Raw genomic sequence first — 15,403 nt, 5'->3', positions numbered from 1 at the left:
CCAGCCCGTAGGAGTAACATGCAGTGACAAATATCACCCTCCCCGCCTGAGTTACCTCCCCGACAACAACAGGCCAATTGTGTTCGCCCAACAAAGCCGGATGCACCATGATGACCTTTAAAGGTCGAAACGTGGTCTTAGTAAGTCCTAAATAAAGTCTAACCTTGGGAGCTTCTAACAAACATCCCTTTATTTTATCACTCTCAATGATTGTGTTGCATTTTTTGGACCCAAACACAATCCATGATGTGGATTAACCCATTTAGACCTGAGGACGATTCTACAAAATGTCTTCTAAATCCTGACAGTTTTCTTAAAAAACCTATGTTTCTATGTCAGTCGTTCTCAAACATTTTCATGTCAAGGACCCCCAAGATTATATGTAATTGGCCGCCGACCCCAACCTGAAAATATGTTGTTCCAGGGACCCCCCCAAGAAGCAAACATTTGAGTTAAAAACGTTCACTCTGAAAGAATATATATTCACGATTTTTCAAAAATAGCAGACCTACAAGCTCGTAGAGCGGCACTCAGTGCCGCGCTATGAGCTTGTAGATCTGCTATTTTTCTATAGCTAAAGTATAACATAATGAAAAAGAGTTCCCGCCCAAAATGTCCTCTTGCTGACCTTCGAATGCAAACTTGTAGAGTTCCCCAGCCAAGTCATGGACCACAACTCCTTCACCCTTCGTCTCCTTCAACCAGGCCACCTTGCCGATGAAGTCCGTCACCACCCCGTTGATGGCGTTGGTGTAGGACGACACGTGCTTGGGCTTCAGCATCCGGGGGTTTAAGATGCTGCGAATACGCTGCCACTTTGCCCCCATCCTGCCAACAAACAGGCCCTGTTTAGGTCCTTCAAAACACAAAGCTGCATGTGGTTTTCCTGCAGGTTCTCACACACGTATAAATGTAACAAACATTAGGCAATATTATTAGCATATTCATTTATATAAGTGAGTCAGTGACATTTTATACAAATCCACGAAGTTGCTCAATGTGAGGGAAACATTCCACGTATTAGGCCTTGCTAGATATCGCAATGTTCAGATTTGCCTCACATTGTGCTGTCAGAACAGGTCTGGTAGGAATGGCAGACTGGCAATAAAAATTGCCTGGTTTCCATCATCACATAATTATGTCAAGGCCAACCGCACAAGTAACCTACTGTCATGTAATTCATTCAGTAAATGGTAAATGGTAAAAATGGTGCATTTATATAGCGCCTTTATCCAAGGCGCTTTACATATTGTGCATTACATTCACCCATTCACACACACATTCATACACCGATGCCGGAGGAAACCATGCAAGGGACCAACCTGCACATCGGGAGCAATTAGGGGTTCAGTGTCTTGCTCAAGGACACTTCGACACTAACTCTGGGGGAGCCCGGGTTCGAACTGGCAACCTTGCGGTTGCCATCCAGCCACTCAACCCCTGAGCCACCGCCGCCCCAGTGACACAAAGGTTGTGTGACGTTGATTGGATGAACAGTTCTCTAGTCGAGGTATGCATTTCATTCCTAGCAACAGAGAGATGGACATTTTCACTCACTCAGTGAGGGGTCCATATGCCTGGTTCCTGAGCTCTCGGTAGCCCCTCCAGTGTGGCATGTCTGTCCGAACAGGGAGTCGGCCCTCCTGCCTCAATACCTGCTCGATCAGATCAGCCGTGGCCACGTTCACGATCACCAAGGGGCCATACTTTGACACCCACAGTGGACCGTAGATCTTGCTGTGTTCAATCTGGGAAGAAACATTGGAAATAAATTGTACTGAAGCCCATTTCCACCAATGTGATGGAAAAGAGAAATCAGTCATTATGAGAAGTTATTAAAAATAACTTAGGCTATTTAAAGAAATAATACTTTAGTGTTATTGCAATGAGTTAGTATATATCTCAGCATGACTTAATATAAAAAAATATTTTAACAATAATAATAATTGTATTATTATTATTGTATTAATTATTCATTTAAGGACATCCACAATCATATTATACAACCATTTTTCAAATAGTATTTCTTTGTCCACAGGACAAAATTAAATTAAATTAAATTGTATTATTTTAATGACTATTTTATTTTTATTTTTTAAGTCATTATTTCAGATAATTAATTCATTATTTCTGAGAAAACTTCTCACTATTAAATTCAAGATGGCCATGAAGTCATTATATTGAATCTATTCTCTATTATGGCTTATATGGGTCATATAAACATAAACAGGAAATTCTGTCTGTCAGGAATTTCAGTCAGTAGAGTTTCTGAGCAGGGCCTGGCTGGAAACAAGTTCTTGAGCTTAGCCCAGATACCCTGGGTAAATATAGTAATAATTTCATTTCATTTCAGTGTGGGCTGAAGAGGGGAAACATTGAGCAATTATTATCCGACACTCTGATAACTAATTGGCCATTATCCAAGATCAGATTAATTATAGAACAAACTTTGCACGTTGGCTTGTCTACCATGAAAGGACATATAGAAAGAATCATGCTAAATATACTGACATGTAGGCTATAGGCAGGCTACCGCCTACCGGTATGTACAACTTGTTACAAACATGGCACAGCACAAAATCACTAAAACAGTGATTTGTTTAGGGGCGGAAAATTGCTCCTGTAAAATGCACTTACTTGCAATTGATGGGTCGTCTGGAAATAGCCTTTAACAAAAAGCCAATACAAAGACGTCATGAAAGTAGGGCCACCCAAATCATCCATAGTTTTCTGTTTATTGCTGCCCGTGACCGTCGCCGTGGAAGACGCGTCCCGACGGTTATCCGCAAGAATCAATGTCGATGTCACCCTTTTGATGCCATGATTTGCGCGTTCGAGACGGCAAGCACGCGTGCCGATATATGTAAGCGACTTGCTGAACATCTTTGCGTAAAAAAAATGTCTTTCGTCCAAACAAAACAACCGTGTAAATTGTAATCCGTATTGTTGCTGATGCGTATTAGCCAGGCTACAACATAGTAATGCCTCTTGTTGCTTCAGAGGGGCGATGGTACAACAGGCACAGCCCACCACTGCTCACTTGAACTTTGGTACAACAGTGCGATCATATACACACATTTTCTGTTGTGGCTCTGCTGCCTAAACCTAGTGCGTACTGCGTATGTGTGGCAGCATGCTCATTTGTTTCATCTTATCAAATGCATTAATAATTACAGGCTTCAAAAAATACGCATGTTAAATGTTTAAGATTATAGATATTCTGTACCGCGGTAGCCATGACAGTCAAGGGGCGTGTTCAGTGTGTGTCACTGTGTGTGTGTGTGTGTGTGTCATGACTCATGTGTGCAGGTTATTACAACTAGCTCAACAGTTATTGTTAAAGTATTGCTGAATGCAGGTGAATCAGCATGACCAGCATCTGGTTCTTACTCAGCACTCAGTTCCATCCGTATCTCAATCAATCTGAATTTAGTTTAAATGCACTATAACAAACACAAAAAAACCCACAAACAATTAAAACATTTATTCATCTATAAAGGGATCAATTTCAAATGTTTTACTGATGACATTGACTGAATCCATTATTATCCTCTTCTTGGCAAAACATATACTATATATATATATTTATTTACTTTCCCATTTAGCATTTGCAGATCTCTGAGAACAGTTATGTCACTTTTCAAATTGCCTGAGACACTCAAAAGAAATGTTGAAACTTAAAAGCGCTTCCATATAGTTCTGCCTGTTCAGTAAGACAGCACAGCATTGAGATATGTGTGGGTTTCGTTTTTGTCAAGAGAGGCCACTGATATACAATTGGCCAAGGCAAGTAAAAAGTCCAAGTTATTCTTTGCTGCACGACGGTGTCACTTGCAGACAAAAAAAGAGAAAAAAAAATCACACCCGTGTGAAGTGAGTGGTGCAACTCTTTGTGGGGGGGTCCCCGGATGTTCCAGACCCCCAGGAACACGCCCAGGGGGCCGGGCCGATTCCGGCGAGCCACCCCACGTCCGAAACAGTTGAGAAATGACAGTTATCATGGGGGTCCCTCTACTGTACCGTCACTGTACTGTACTGGCACACCCGAAATCATCATATATACAGTTCATGTATGTGTGTGTGTTAGGTTGCGCACAGGTGGTGAAAAACAACCATGCTGTTTTCGTGCTCAGACCCACCCAGCCACCCACACACACACATAGCTCCGTAAGGGAGTGGTTGCACCACTCAAAAAAACGTCGGGTCATTTACACTGGAAAATAATTGACACATAATTTTGGGGGCGAGTGTGACACAGTCATGCAACAAAGCACACATTAGGCTCGACAAAGGCACATTAATGTGCTGTATTAAGACTCACAGTGGTGTGTGCAGTATCAAGGCTCCAGGTTTGGGTACATGTATACAGTAGTACTGTAAGCCTATATTAGCCTACATAGTACCTTTATAGCATCTCCCCGTTGCTTCGCTTGCCGCCGACTAAAAGTATATATAAAATATATTAAGCATTTTTAATCTGTTGGTCTGACTGAGTGTTGTGTAAAATATAAATAAGTAAGATTCAAGTATTGCAGGCTTTTAAAGCTACAAAGCCAAATCAGTTTTCCTCCCCCCCCCCAAACACATTGCACCGAGCATAGTCTCGTATCCCCCCCCCCCCACCCAAAAAAAACCCACAAAGATTGACCCAATCCTAGTGCACAATTCTCTCACTAAGACCTACCTACGTTATCTTCAGATCAAAACATTACATCGAGTACCTTATTTATTCTAGAACATTTTTAAGAGACACAAACTCAAGCGTCTACTTTCATTTCCCCCCCCCCCCCGCCACGGTAATCTAAAGTCAAACTAAGGCTCCGATAACGATACGACATAATACTGACACTGTTGAATTTAGGCCTGAGATCAGATTCAAAAAATGTCTTCAACATCCTGACAGTTTTCTGAAAAAGCTATGTTTCTATGTCAGTTGTTCTTCGATTTTTCAAAAATAGCAGACCTACAAGCTCGTAGCGCGCCACTCGGTGGCGCGCTATGAGCTTGTAGATCTGCTATTTTTCAATAGCTAAAGCATAACATAATGCTAACACCAAAAGGGGTTCCCGCCCAAAATGGGTTAAGGCTGAGCACTCCACCGTGATAACCATCAAGAGTGGAAGGCTTGCTACCCATTTAGGCCTGACAATGTCGAAAATGTCTTCTAAATAATGACAGTTTTCTGGAAGAAACCCATGTTTCTATGTCAGTGGTGCTCAATATTTCATGTCAAGGACCCAAAAAAAATTATATGTAATTGGCCGCCGACCTCCATCTGAAAATATGTAGTTCCAGGGACCCCCCCAGAAGCAAAGATTTGAGTTAAAAAAACATTCGCTCTGAAAGAATATATATTCAAAGATTTGCGCCACATTTTCATGATTTTTCAAAAATAGCAAAAATAGCAGCTCGTATGAGCTTGTAGATCTGCTATTTTTCAATAGCTAAAGTATAACAATGCTTAAAACACCAAAAGGGGTTCCCGTCCAGAATTTGTTAACCACTTAAACCATATAGTTGTATACTTTGTTACTGTATATCGCTACCTGACACCTAGTACTCCATCCTACATCCACTCCTAAAATAGTCGATCTACATACAAGATCAAACGCAGGGGGTTGATGCGCTGTGAGCTTGCAGATCATCGTTAATGTTCTGTAAACGCTAGGGTTCATGTGGTTAATTACAAATAACACATAATTATGAGCATATGAACAACCTAATATCATATATACTGTATACAGTGGAAATTAATCTAGTTTATTTATTTTTTGATAAATATATATCCAGGAACTTCGTTCCTAACTGACCTAATGCATTAAACAAACCCAGAACATAGATTATCAAGTGAAATGTAGGAACAAGATATTGTAAATTGTAGAATATATTAACCAATTAAGCCCTACAATTATATTGTATGACGATTAGCAAACGGCAGATCTACAAGCTCACAACATATGGCAATGCCTGCGTTTGTTTTCTTTTGCATTTTCACCTACAGTATGACAATCAAAATGAGGTCTTGCTCTCTACCATATTTGACATTCTGACACAGTAGCTCTAAAAAGTGTGATTCTTTTCTTTTCAATTCAGCAGTCTTCAAAGTTGACCACATGAACCCTATTCTGCACACATCAAAATAGGCAACCATTCAGCGAAACCAAGCAAACATTTGGCTACTTTTGCCACTTGATGTGTACAGTATTATGTATAGGGTTTAAACCCATTCGGAACGGGAACCCCTTTTGGTGTTTTAAGCATTATGTCATACTTTAGCTATTGAAAAATAGCAGATGTACAAGCTCATAGCGCGGCACCGAGTGCCACACTTGACGCCACTAGCTTGTAGATCTTGTAGATTCTTTCAGAGCTAACGAGTTTAACTCAAATCTTTGCTTCTGGGGATAATTCTGCGGGGTGCTTGACATGAAAAAGGTTGAGCACCACTGACATAGAAACATAGGTTTTTCATAAAACTGTTAGGATTTAGAAACCTTTTTTATTTTATTTTTTAGAATCGGTCTCAGGTCTAAATGGGATAAGTGGTTAAACATTCTGGCTGCCTTCCCATAATATGTTGTTCTGCTATGGTCTACTATGGTCACATCACCCCCTGTACAAACCATTAGTTTAAGTTAAACTGTCGTTGCTTGGAATCCTCGCACAAACGCATAATGCAATCATGAAAAAGAAAAAGAAAAAAGACCGATATGAGATTTTGTCCAGGTATAAGCAAATGTCTTTGCTAACTGGAGGTTAGAGGGGGGGGGGGGGGGATATGATGCAGGACATTGCAGATACATGGTATTAGCAAGCAGCCAAATATAAGGGGAAGCAAGACAATGCATATGGATCTGCAAGCCCGGGTTCATTTCCCACCTAATTATTAAATATAAATCGGATGTCCATGGCAGACAGAAACCTGTGTGTTCTCAGTCATCGTCACTTTCACTGCCAGAATCGCTTAGTTGGAGGTCGGTCTCTGCAAGAGAAAAAGGGTGGAGAAATAAGCAGTCAGACATTTATGGGAACGATTACATACAAAATCATTCACTTATAGGTCAGTAAAAGAAAAAGAGACAAACTGCACAGGTGGAAAAAGTACAAGTAAGAATCTTCAATAATAAAAAGAAAAGAAAAACAGCTCTATAAATAAGTAGAAAGTAGAATAGAAACTAGATATAGTGCCCCTCGGGACACAGGTCTCCACTCTCCACCAGGGCAGGTCAGGTTGTGGCCTCCTGGTGGCGCTATAATAGGCCAATGTGAAAAGGGTGGCATTTCTTCTTACGCCTTGGATGGCAAAACGTAAGGTCAAAATTAAATTTCCCCTGAGCTAGCAGCACGTGTGCCCTTATTACAGTAGCTCAGCGGTAAAGATTTCAGCGTTTTATGCAGAGGATCAGAGTTAAATTTTTGGGCAGGACATTAACTGCTATGCGACGCCCAATCTGTGCCTATTCTGCCGATATAATCAAAATGCTAGTTTTAGAGTTAAGTTAAGAAACGTTAAAACAATATATACAGCTATTAAGTTGTGTAATTTGTATTGATCATTTCTCTCATCTCCTTTTGTCTTGTTCTTTGTTTTGTATTTTATGGAATTATTGTTATATTTAATTTTTGTTTTTTAATCCAGCCAATTAGCCCTTTGCTAAACCCCACCCCAAAAAGTGACTGTCCAATGCCAATCTAAATAGTTTAGCAAACGTTGCTAAGGGTGGCAATCTTTCGTCACCTCATAGCAGTTACACGACTGAGCCACCCAGGTGACCCTAACCCTAACCCAATAATACTAGTAATCACCATAGTCTTCCGTGCATTACATGAAAACTCCGGTCGTAAGTCGAGTTTCGTATTTCTAGTTTACTGAAATAATGTCATGCACATTTTGTCCAGTGCATAGCATACTGCAGGCCTGGTTGACTAGATTTAGAAGACATTTTGAAGCTCTTGCTACTTAAAACGATAGATTATTTATATGGAGAAATCCTGTCATTCAACATGCATCTTTTGCATCTCAATGGGTGAGAACAAAGGACAGCTTGCCATGTCTCCTCTCTCACGAACGTGCCTATTGGACAAGGACGGGGGTTGGGACGGGCTAATCGCTCAGAGCATCTTTAGTCGCAAAGCGCCTACTGCCCAGTGTTGTTTTCATCGACTAAAACTATGACGAGAAATGTCTGTCGATTACCTTTTTTCACTGACGAAAACTAAATGGAAACTAAGCTATGGTGACTAAAACTCTTACTAAATACACTAGACTAAAATGTCAGGAAGGGACTAGTGGACAAGAGATCCAGTATAAGTCATTTTACAATTAGTTGCATGATGAAAATAGCCGATCTACAAGCTGATAACGTGTTGCAGCGCAACACGTTGTGAGCTTGTAGATCGGCTATTTCCAGCAAGTGAAAGTCATTACGACGGCATCAAGGCCCGACAAAATACATTTTAGTCGACAAAAATCAACCGTAGATTTAGTCGACCAAAATCTTATGACATTTAGTCGACTGAAACTAGACTAACACTAAAACATTCCGGGTGACTAAAATATGACTAAAAACTAAGTGAAACCTATTCAAGAGACTATGACTAAAACCAAAAATCGCTGCCAAAAAACAACACTGCCTACTGCCTATAGGATACCCACTTAGTGTGTTCATCAGGTGTCCTCCTCCTCCGCTCTCCTCCGGACGGTTGGTGGAAGAGGAGGTGGAGGTGGTGAAAGAGGAGGAGGTGTTGAAAGAGGAGGGGTTGTTGGTGGCGCCGGCTGGGGGAGGGGCAGGGGTGCTGCTGCCCATGGGAGGAGGCTGGTGGTACATCTGGTCGACGGCGACGGGTGGTGGTGGCGCCGACGACGGGAGCGAGGAGCGCCGTCGCTGTTCGCCCTCCGAGTCGCTGCTGGAGCTGTCCTCGCTGCTGGAGGACGAGGAGTTGTTGGAGCCCGACGAGCTGTCGCCGCTGCTCATCTGGTCCATGACCTGCGCCTCGGCCATCAGCTCTGTGTGCGGAGAGTGGAGACACACACATACGGACGTAAGACATGCATGACAATTACCGGTATAATTAATTCAGCAGCTCTTGTTAACACTTTTTTAAACAGGTTTAATCCATTTAGGCCCGACGTCGAAATTTAAAAAAAAGAATTAAAATGTATTTTTTTTCCCGGAAAAACCTCATGTTTCTATATCAGTGGTTCTCACCATTTCATGTCAAGGACCCCAAAAATTATATGTAATATGCCTCCACCCCCCCCATCTGAAAATATGTTGTTCCAGGGTTAGGTCCCCAGAAGCAAAGATTTGAGTTAAAATGTTCACTCTGTAATAATATATATTCAAAGATTTGAGGCACATTTTCAAGATTTTTTAAAAATAGCAGACCTACAAGTTCATAGCGCGGCACGAGTGCCGCGCTATGAGCTTGTAGATCTGCTATTTTTCAATAGCTAAAGCATAATATAAGGCTTTAAAACACCAAAAGGGGGTTCCGGTTTCCGGTTTGAGGGGATGACAGCTTGAGGAAAGCTCGCTCGGTCAAAATATATAATATCGGCCCCAAAGTCAATTAAAATTTCAAGAAGTTAAGTTTTATTTACTCTTAAGAAGGGGCGAGGATGGTGGCTACCGGGAAAAGAAAGAAAGTAAGGGAGAGCAAGCATGCCGGCGGTGAAAACAATGCACAACAACCTGAAGCTAACAATGATGCTAACGCTAGCACTTCAGCGACGCAGCAACTAGACGGGGCCAACGTGGGTTCTCCGGCCGCGGTGGCTAGCAGCGCAGCCCCCCCCTCGCCCAGCTCCGACGGCGGGGACATAGCCGACCAAGAGGAGGAGGTAAACCTGGCTATAATCCTGAGGGAACTGCGCGGTTTCAGGCAAGACAACAAGAAACAGATGCAAGACCTGAAAGGAGAAATAGCTAAAACAAACGCGAGGGTGGACCAGGCCGAAGCTAGGATCGTAGGGAGCGAGGAAAGGCTACAGAACGTGGAAGAGGTACTAGCAGAGATGCTAACGATCCAGGAGGCTCTCCAAACAAAGATAACTGATTTACAGGGGCGATCCAGGAGGGACAACGTGAGAATATACGGGGTAGCTGAGGGGACAGAGGGGACAGCTAGGTCCCTTATCCCCTTTGTGGCAAAGATGCTAAGAGAAAATCTGAATATCCCAGCAGCGACGCCATTACAGATACAAAGAGCGCATCGCGCCCTGGCACCGCTGCCTCCAAATGGAGCCCAACCCAGATCGATCGTGGTAAAGTTCCTGAGCTTCACCATGAAAGAAGAAGTGCTTAAGCAGACCTGGGAGAAGAAGGGCTTTACATGGCAAAACTGTAAAATCAGCCTCGACCATGATTATGCACCAGAAATATTGGCCAAAAGAAAAGAGTATGCTGAGGCACGGAGGGTCCTAAAAACAAACGAAACACGTTTCCTGACGCTGTTTCCTGCGCGACTAAGAGTCCAGATGGGATGAAGACATATGCTACAGTGGAAGAGGCGACAGCAGACCTGGCGAGGTGTGGACTGGCGGTTGAAGTGATCAAGAGACCAACGACGCTCTGGGAGAGGATCAGGAGGTGTGCGTGGCAGACGGCGGGGGGAGCTCGCCCACCGCGGGCCAGTGGGGCTCCAGGATACATAGAGGCTGCAAGTTTTCCGACGTGAAGATACAGACTAATCTCCTTTACTTTTCTTTCGAAGGGATAAAAAAAGGGAAGGGGGGGGGGGGGGGTATACTGATGCAATTGAAACGATAAGTGTGTGTGTCACTAATATATCACTGAAATTGAATTGATAATCTGGGGGAATGAATGGGTTTCAACACACTGTATGACTTGAAATAATGTGGGATTAAATATGTGCAATGTTATATCACGGAATGTTAACTGATAAGATAGGGGTGGGGGGGTTATTTTCTACTAGACGCAACAATGCTGCATTTGTTTTGATACGATCGAGACATACTACTATGCAAGACCTTTCTTTCATAGCCGTCATCAGGGTTGAGGGCCCTCTAGCACAAGCAGGTGAATAGAGGTTATCCCTTAGTTAGGAGGTTGGGCAGTGGAAGGGTTCCACTGCTGGAACTCTGGTTTACAATGTTTTTTGACCATTTATGGTATTATTATTGTGTGTGTATTTTGCTTTTTCTGCCCACTCTTTCTTCCTTTTCTCCTGAAATGTACACTCTGAAGTGATATTGCCCTGTTGCCCCTGTTAAGTGTTGACTTGATGCCATATGTAGTTCCATCTGAAGAAAGCGAGGATTATACAGAGACATTGGAGATGGAGTCACTTGGAGGGGGCATGAGGGGGGAGGGAGGGAAGAGGGGTGAAAAGAAAATCCTGGGAATTGCACTTGTGTCCTTTGTATAAATATAAATGCTGTCTATACTGTACTGCTTTTTCCAAATAAAATAAATATTATAAAAAGAAAAAAAACACCAAAAGGGGTTCCCACCCAAAATGGGTTAATGCCGACAATTTACGTCCGTCTTTCAGGCTAGACTTTGTTTGAATTGAGAGGGAGTGAAGATAGATTTTACCAGACATGGCAACCCTTCATTGACTATTTCAATAGGTGCACGCTAACCCCTCCTACACAATAGATAACAAAATCAAAAATTGGAAAGGGGAAAAAAAAGGAACTGAGTTTTTTCTTATTTTATTTTCTCATTTAAAAAGAAAAATGTCGGTGTTGGGAAAGTTTGAGAGCAAGAGTGTCTGTCCTGTTGTCTTTATTTTGTTTGTCTGTTCACATTTGTCACTGTTTTAACTGTTTTTTCTTGTTTATCACATTTATGTACCTTTTTTATTATGTATTGTATGTCACTTAAGTACTCATTATCTGTCAATGATATTTTGAAGTTATGTCACAATACAAAATGCCTAATAAAAACAGTATTTAAAAGCGGTGTAATCGCTTGTTGTAGTGTAGAAAAGTATTCCATAGCGGCGGTCACAACAACAGACCAGGGCAGCGCACGGCTTGTTCCTCCGGCAGACTCGCCATTGTAAACAACAGAGACTCAATTTCCCAGAACCCTTTGCACGCCGGAGCGATGGACCTTTTTGCGACGACGTCATCAAAATGCGTATCATATCCCATTATGTCCCGGTGGATTTCCCGTATGACTTAAAACTGATTAAAAACGTGGATTAAACAATGAAAACGTAACTCGGGCAACTCGCGAATCGCAGGGAAAGTGTTAAGTAGGAGACCAGGTGCCTGAAGAAGGTCTATAGACCGAAACGTTGCTTAAATAAAGTTGTCCGTATTGTGTAAGTTTAGACGGTGTGCACAGTGTTGCCAACTTAGCGGATTTGTCACTAGATTTAGCTTCTGGGGACAAATCTAGCTACTTTTTCTGGTGAATTGGGGACGAATCGTGTTGACAGGCGCCAAAGATAAAACCCTAATTTTTCTTCATTTTCCCTCTCTCCGCCTCAAATCCGCTAAGTTGGCAACACAAAAGTGCTCGGTTATGTGCACAGAGCAAGGAAATGGTGTTCTGGGCTGGCTCCATATTTTCGTTCCTAGGGGGCACCTAAAAGTCGCTAAAAAGTCGCTAGGGGTGGCGCCGCATATCCCACCCCTAGCGACTCCTAGAGACCTTTCGAAGAGCCACTAGCTACTTCCGTTACTGGAGAGTTGGCAACACTGGGTGTGCACCTGTGAAGGTCATTTTATTTTATTCTATACTGTAAGTAGGAGATTTCTTTTTTACCTCTTTCAATGTCGTCCATTGGGGATGTGGGGGACATCTTCTCCTTGGGTGGCGACTGGGAGCTCTTGGGGCCGGTGGGAGTCTTGTTGGGGTTGCTACTGCTGCATGCAGGGGCCCCAGGGATGCTGCTGCTCTTCACCAGCTGACTCAGACCTCTGGTCTGCTGCTCAAACCGAGACTGGACCTTACTGCTTCCTTCGGCCCTGCATGGCACAAAAAACACACACAATTACAAACTTAAAATAACCAAGAGGGACAAAGTATGCAGTATGCAATTATGTATGTATGTCGGTGTGTGCAAGTACTGTTTTCGGCTGCGTATGTCGGTGGCGTGACATTGCTTGGCCAATCAGGGATCATGTATTTTTGATGATGCAACTGTGGTAAGTTGTATGTTGCGTGCATGCATGCATGCACGCACGCACGCACTCTCGACAGAGTGCATTTCTAGTTTATTCAGCATCTGAGCCATGGACCACCATTTGATGACATTTAGCCTCTCAGACGCAAAACTAAAGAATATTTTGTTGACGTTGGCTAAGATTTTGTCACAATTCCATGCTGTATTGATGTTGGTACCATTAGGAGAGATAACAGGCAAACATTGATCAAAATAACAATTATTTTACATAAAATAATTATTTTACATTCTCTAATTGTGTAGACTTCTTATAAATTTAGTAATGCAGATGTTTAACAATAATTTAACTATTGATAGTTAAAGTTCTACAAGGGTCCATTTGATTACCAATTTTCCTCATTATTTAGCTGGGGACCACTGGTGAAAACCACTGTCCACAAGTAATTGACAATTACTTAGTCACCTTTTCCGCTAAACCAGTGGTTCCCAAACTGTGGGTGCGTGCACCCCTTGTGGTGCGCGGCTAATGGTGGTGCTATGGTTTTATTTTAAATATATTAACATATTATGCCAATATATGGCAAGCATATGCAGAATATAGCCTATGCTGCACATATATGTGATATTCAGGTTTATATATGTGCATATTATATGTGGATATATATAGGAAATATATGCCTATATATAGCTTTTGCTGTGTATGGATCTTGTTTCCCGGGGGGCGGGTTCAACCATTTTCTCTTTGACGCAATTTGGTCAGAGCTACTGTCAGTCAAAGGTCTCAAGCATTGAACGTCACTGTACCAAAGCCCGCCCATATTGCATACCGTGTCCCGATTGGCCACACCAGTTCTCTGGTGTAGGAAATGGGCGTACAATTGAGCCTCTCCAGACCGTAATCCGCCGGCAGGCAATTTTGTTTTGCCAACGGCTGATTCGGTCTGGCTTATTAGCCAGGCTAAACAGGGGGTGCACGGCCCAAAACGTTTAAGAACCGCTGCGCTAAGCCATTTACCTGGTCTTTTTGACAGCTATATTGCTGTTGAGTTTTTCAAGGCGGTACTCTCCAGTATCATGGTTCACAATAAGGATGCATTCCTTCATGTAAGGCCTCTTGGATCCCTTGAAGACGGTTACTGGGGCAGTTGAACCCTAAAAACGGAAAGCACAAGCAGCAAGTGGAAAAGCGTTTTTAAAAAAAAAAGAAAATCACACCCATGTGAAGTGAGGGGCGCTCTTATCATCATACATCATCAACTCATTCCGGCCAATCACAATTTGCGTCCTCACTTTTGTCTTTAAGGTTTGTGTTTATGTAATGTTTGTGTTTACACAAATACTCAAAAATGGCCATTCATTATCAATGGCATTTAATGTTTGTGTTTACATACACACACACACACTCAAAAATGGACATAGGAGGGGCTAGCGCCCTCAAAAAAAAGTGATTACGATGATTATGAATAAGTTATTAATATAATTATTTTCAGGAGCCTCTAACTTGTGGTACCAACCTCTAAATTAGGCAGTGTTATGGTGACTTGCTCTCCTTTGCCTACTTCAAGGTCTCCTTCACGTGCTGTGTCAATAGAGGCTGGTTTGAAGTCATCTGTGCAAAGATAAAAGGGAGAGAGGCATTTAAATTAAAGGAGGCATTGAAACAAATGTCAGCCTGCTGGCCTTCAGCATGGGGAAGCCACTATTACACCCTTTAACCAGCAGATGGCAACCACGTCACACATACTAGGCACTAGCCAGTCATGAAATGAAATGAAATGAAATCTATATTTACCCAGGGTATCTGGGCTAAGCTCAAGAACTTGTTTCCTCACCATCACCATTGCATCGCATCACCATTGCATCGCTAATAAACTAAATAAACCATCACTAAATAAACCAGAATTGTTCAAAGTACGAACGATGGTAGTTAGTTAAGAGTCAGTTTCATTCGTTCTAGACATTGCCAACAGCAGACTAGTTCCAAATGAGCCAACAGAGCAACAGCAGCATGGCTAACAAGAAAGCTAACGTTAGCTAGCCCAATAGCCCAGCTGGTACCGTATAATAATGTATTTAAAATGCTACTTACATCGCACCGTGTGGTATGCACTTTTGGGATGTTTCTCGAATGTTTCCCCTAGTTTCAAGACATGTTCCTGGTTGTCAAAGTTCGAATATGCGGCCGTGCCATTCATTCTGAGCGATCAGTGTGTACTGTAAACTTTAAAGCTATCCTTTTTCTATCCTATACCATCTATGGAAGAAAAGAACTGTTAGCCACCTCACTGTTACCACCACT

At 42.3% G+C, this 15,403-nt stretch overlaps 2 protein-coding genes across 3 annotated transcripts in view; both read right to left on the bottom strand.

The window, feature by feature from the left end:
• The window catches only part of cyp27a3 (cytochrome P450 family 27 subfamily A member 3), a 187,113-nt gene extending 184,152 nt beyond the window's left edge, over window positions 1-2,961 (bottom strand). For both annotated transcript variants that reach the window (XR_013791411.1, XM_079518759.1), the window contains exons 1-3: window positions 2,638-2,961; window positions 1,558-1,748; window positions 629-828 (exon numbers count right to left, since the gene is read on the bottom strand). Coding sequence is in view for 1 of the 2 variants with exons in the window: in XM_079518759.1 (XP_079374885.1) it covers window positions 629-828; window positions 1,558-1,748; window positions 2,638-2,883 (637 nt within the window). In the remaining variant the exon portion in view is untranslated. The remainder of the gene's footprint in view (window positions 1-628; window positions 829-1,557; window positions 1,749-2,637) is intronic.
• Window positions 2,962-4,606: 1,645 nt separating this feature from the next.
• On the bottom strand, window positions 4,607-15,403 carry eaf2 (ELL associated factor 2). Its single transcript, XM_079518768.1, has 6 exons — window positions 15,194-15,403; window positions 14,619-14,713; window positions 14,120-14,256; window positions 12,744-12,946; window positions 8,657-9,007; window positions 4,607-6,982 (listed from the first exon to the last, which is right to left on the bottom strand). Exons 1-6 carry the CDS (start codon window positions 15,297-15,299, stop codon window positions 6,933-6,935), a joined length of 942 nt encoding a protein of 313 aa, XP_079374894.1. The 5' UTR covers window positions 15,300-15,403; the 3' UTR covers window positions 4,607-6,932.

The sequence above is a fragment of the Electrona antarctica genome, assembly GCF_951216825.1.
Source record: "Electrona antarctica genome assembly, chromosome: 13".
Lineage (NCBI taxonomy): Eukaryota > Metazoa > Chordata > Actinopteri > Myctophiformes > Myctophidae > Electrona > Electrona antarctica.
The sequence above is the reverse complement of the archived record's forward strand: the minus strand, read 5'-3'. Positions and strand labels throughout refer to the sequence as shown.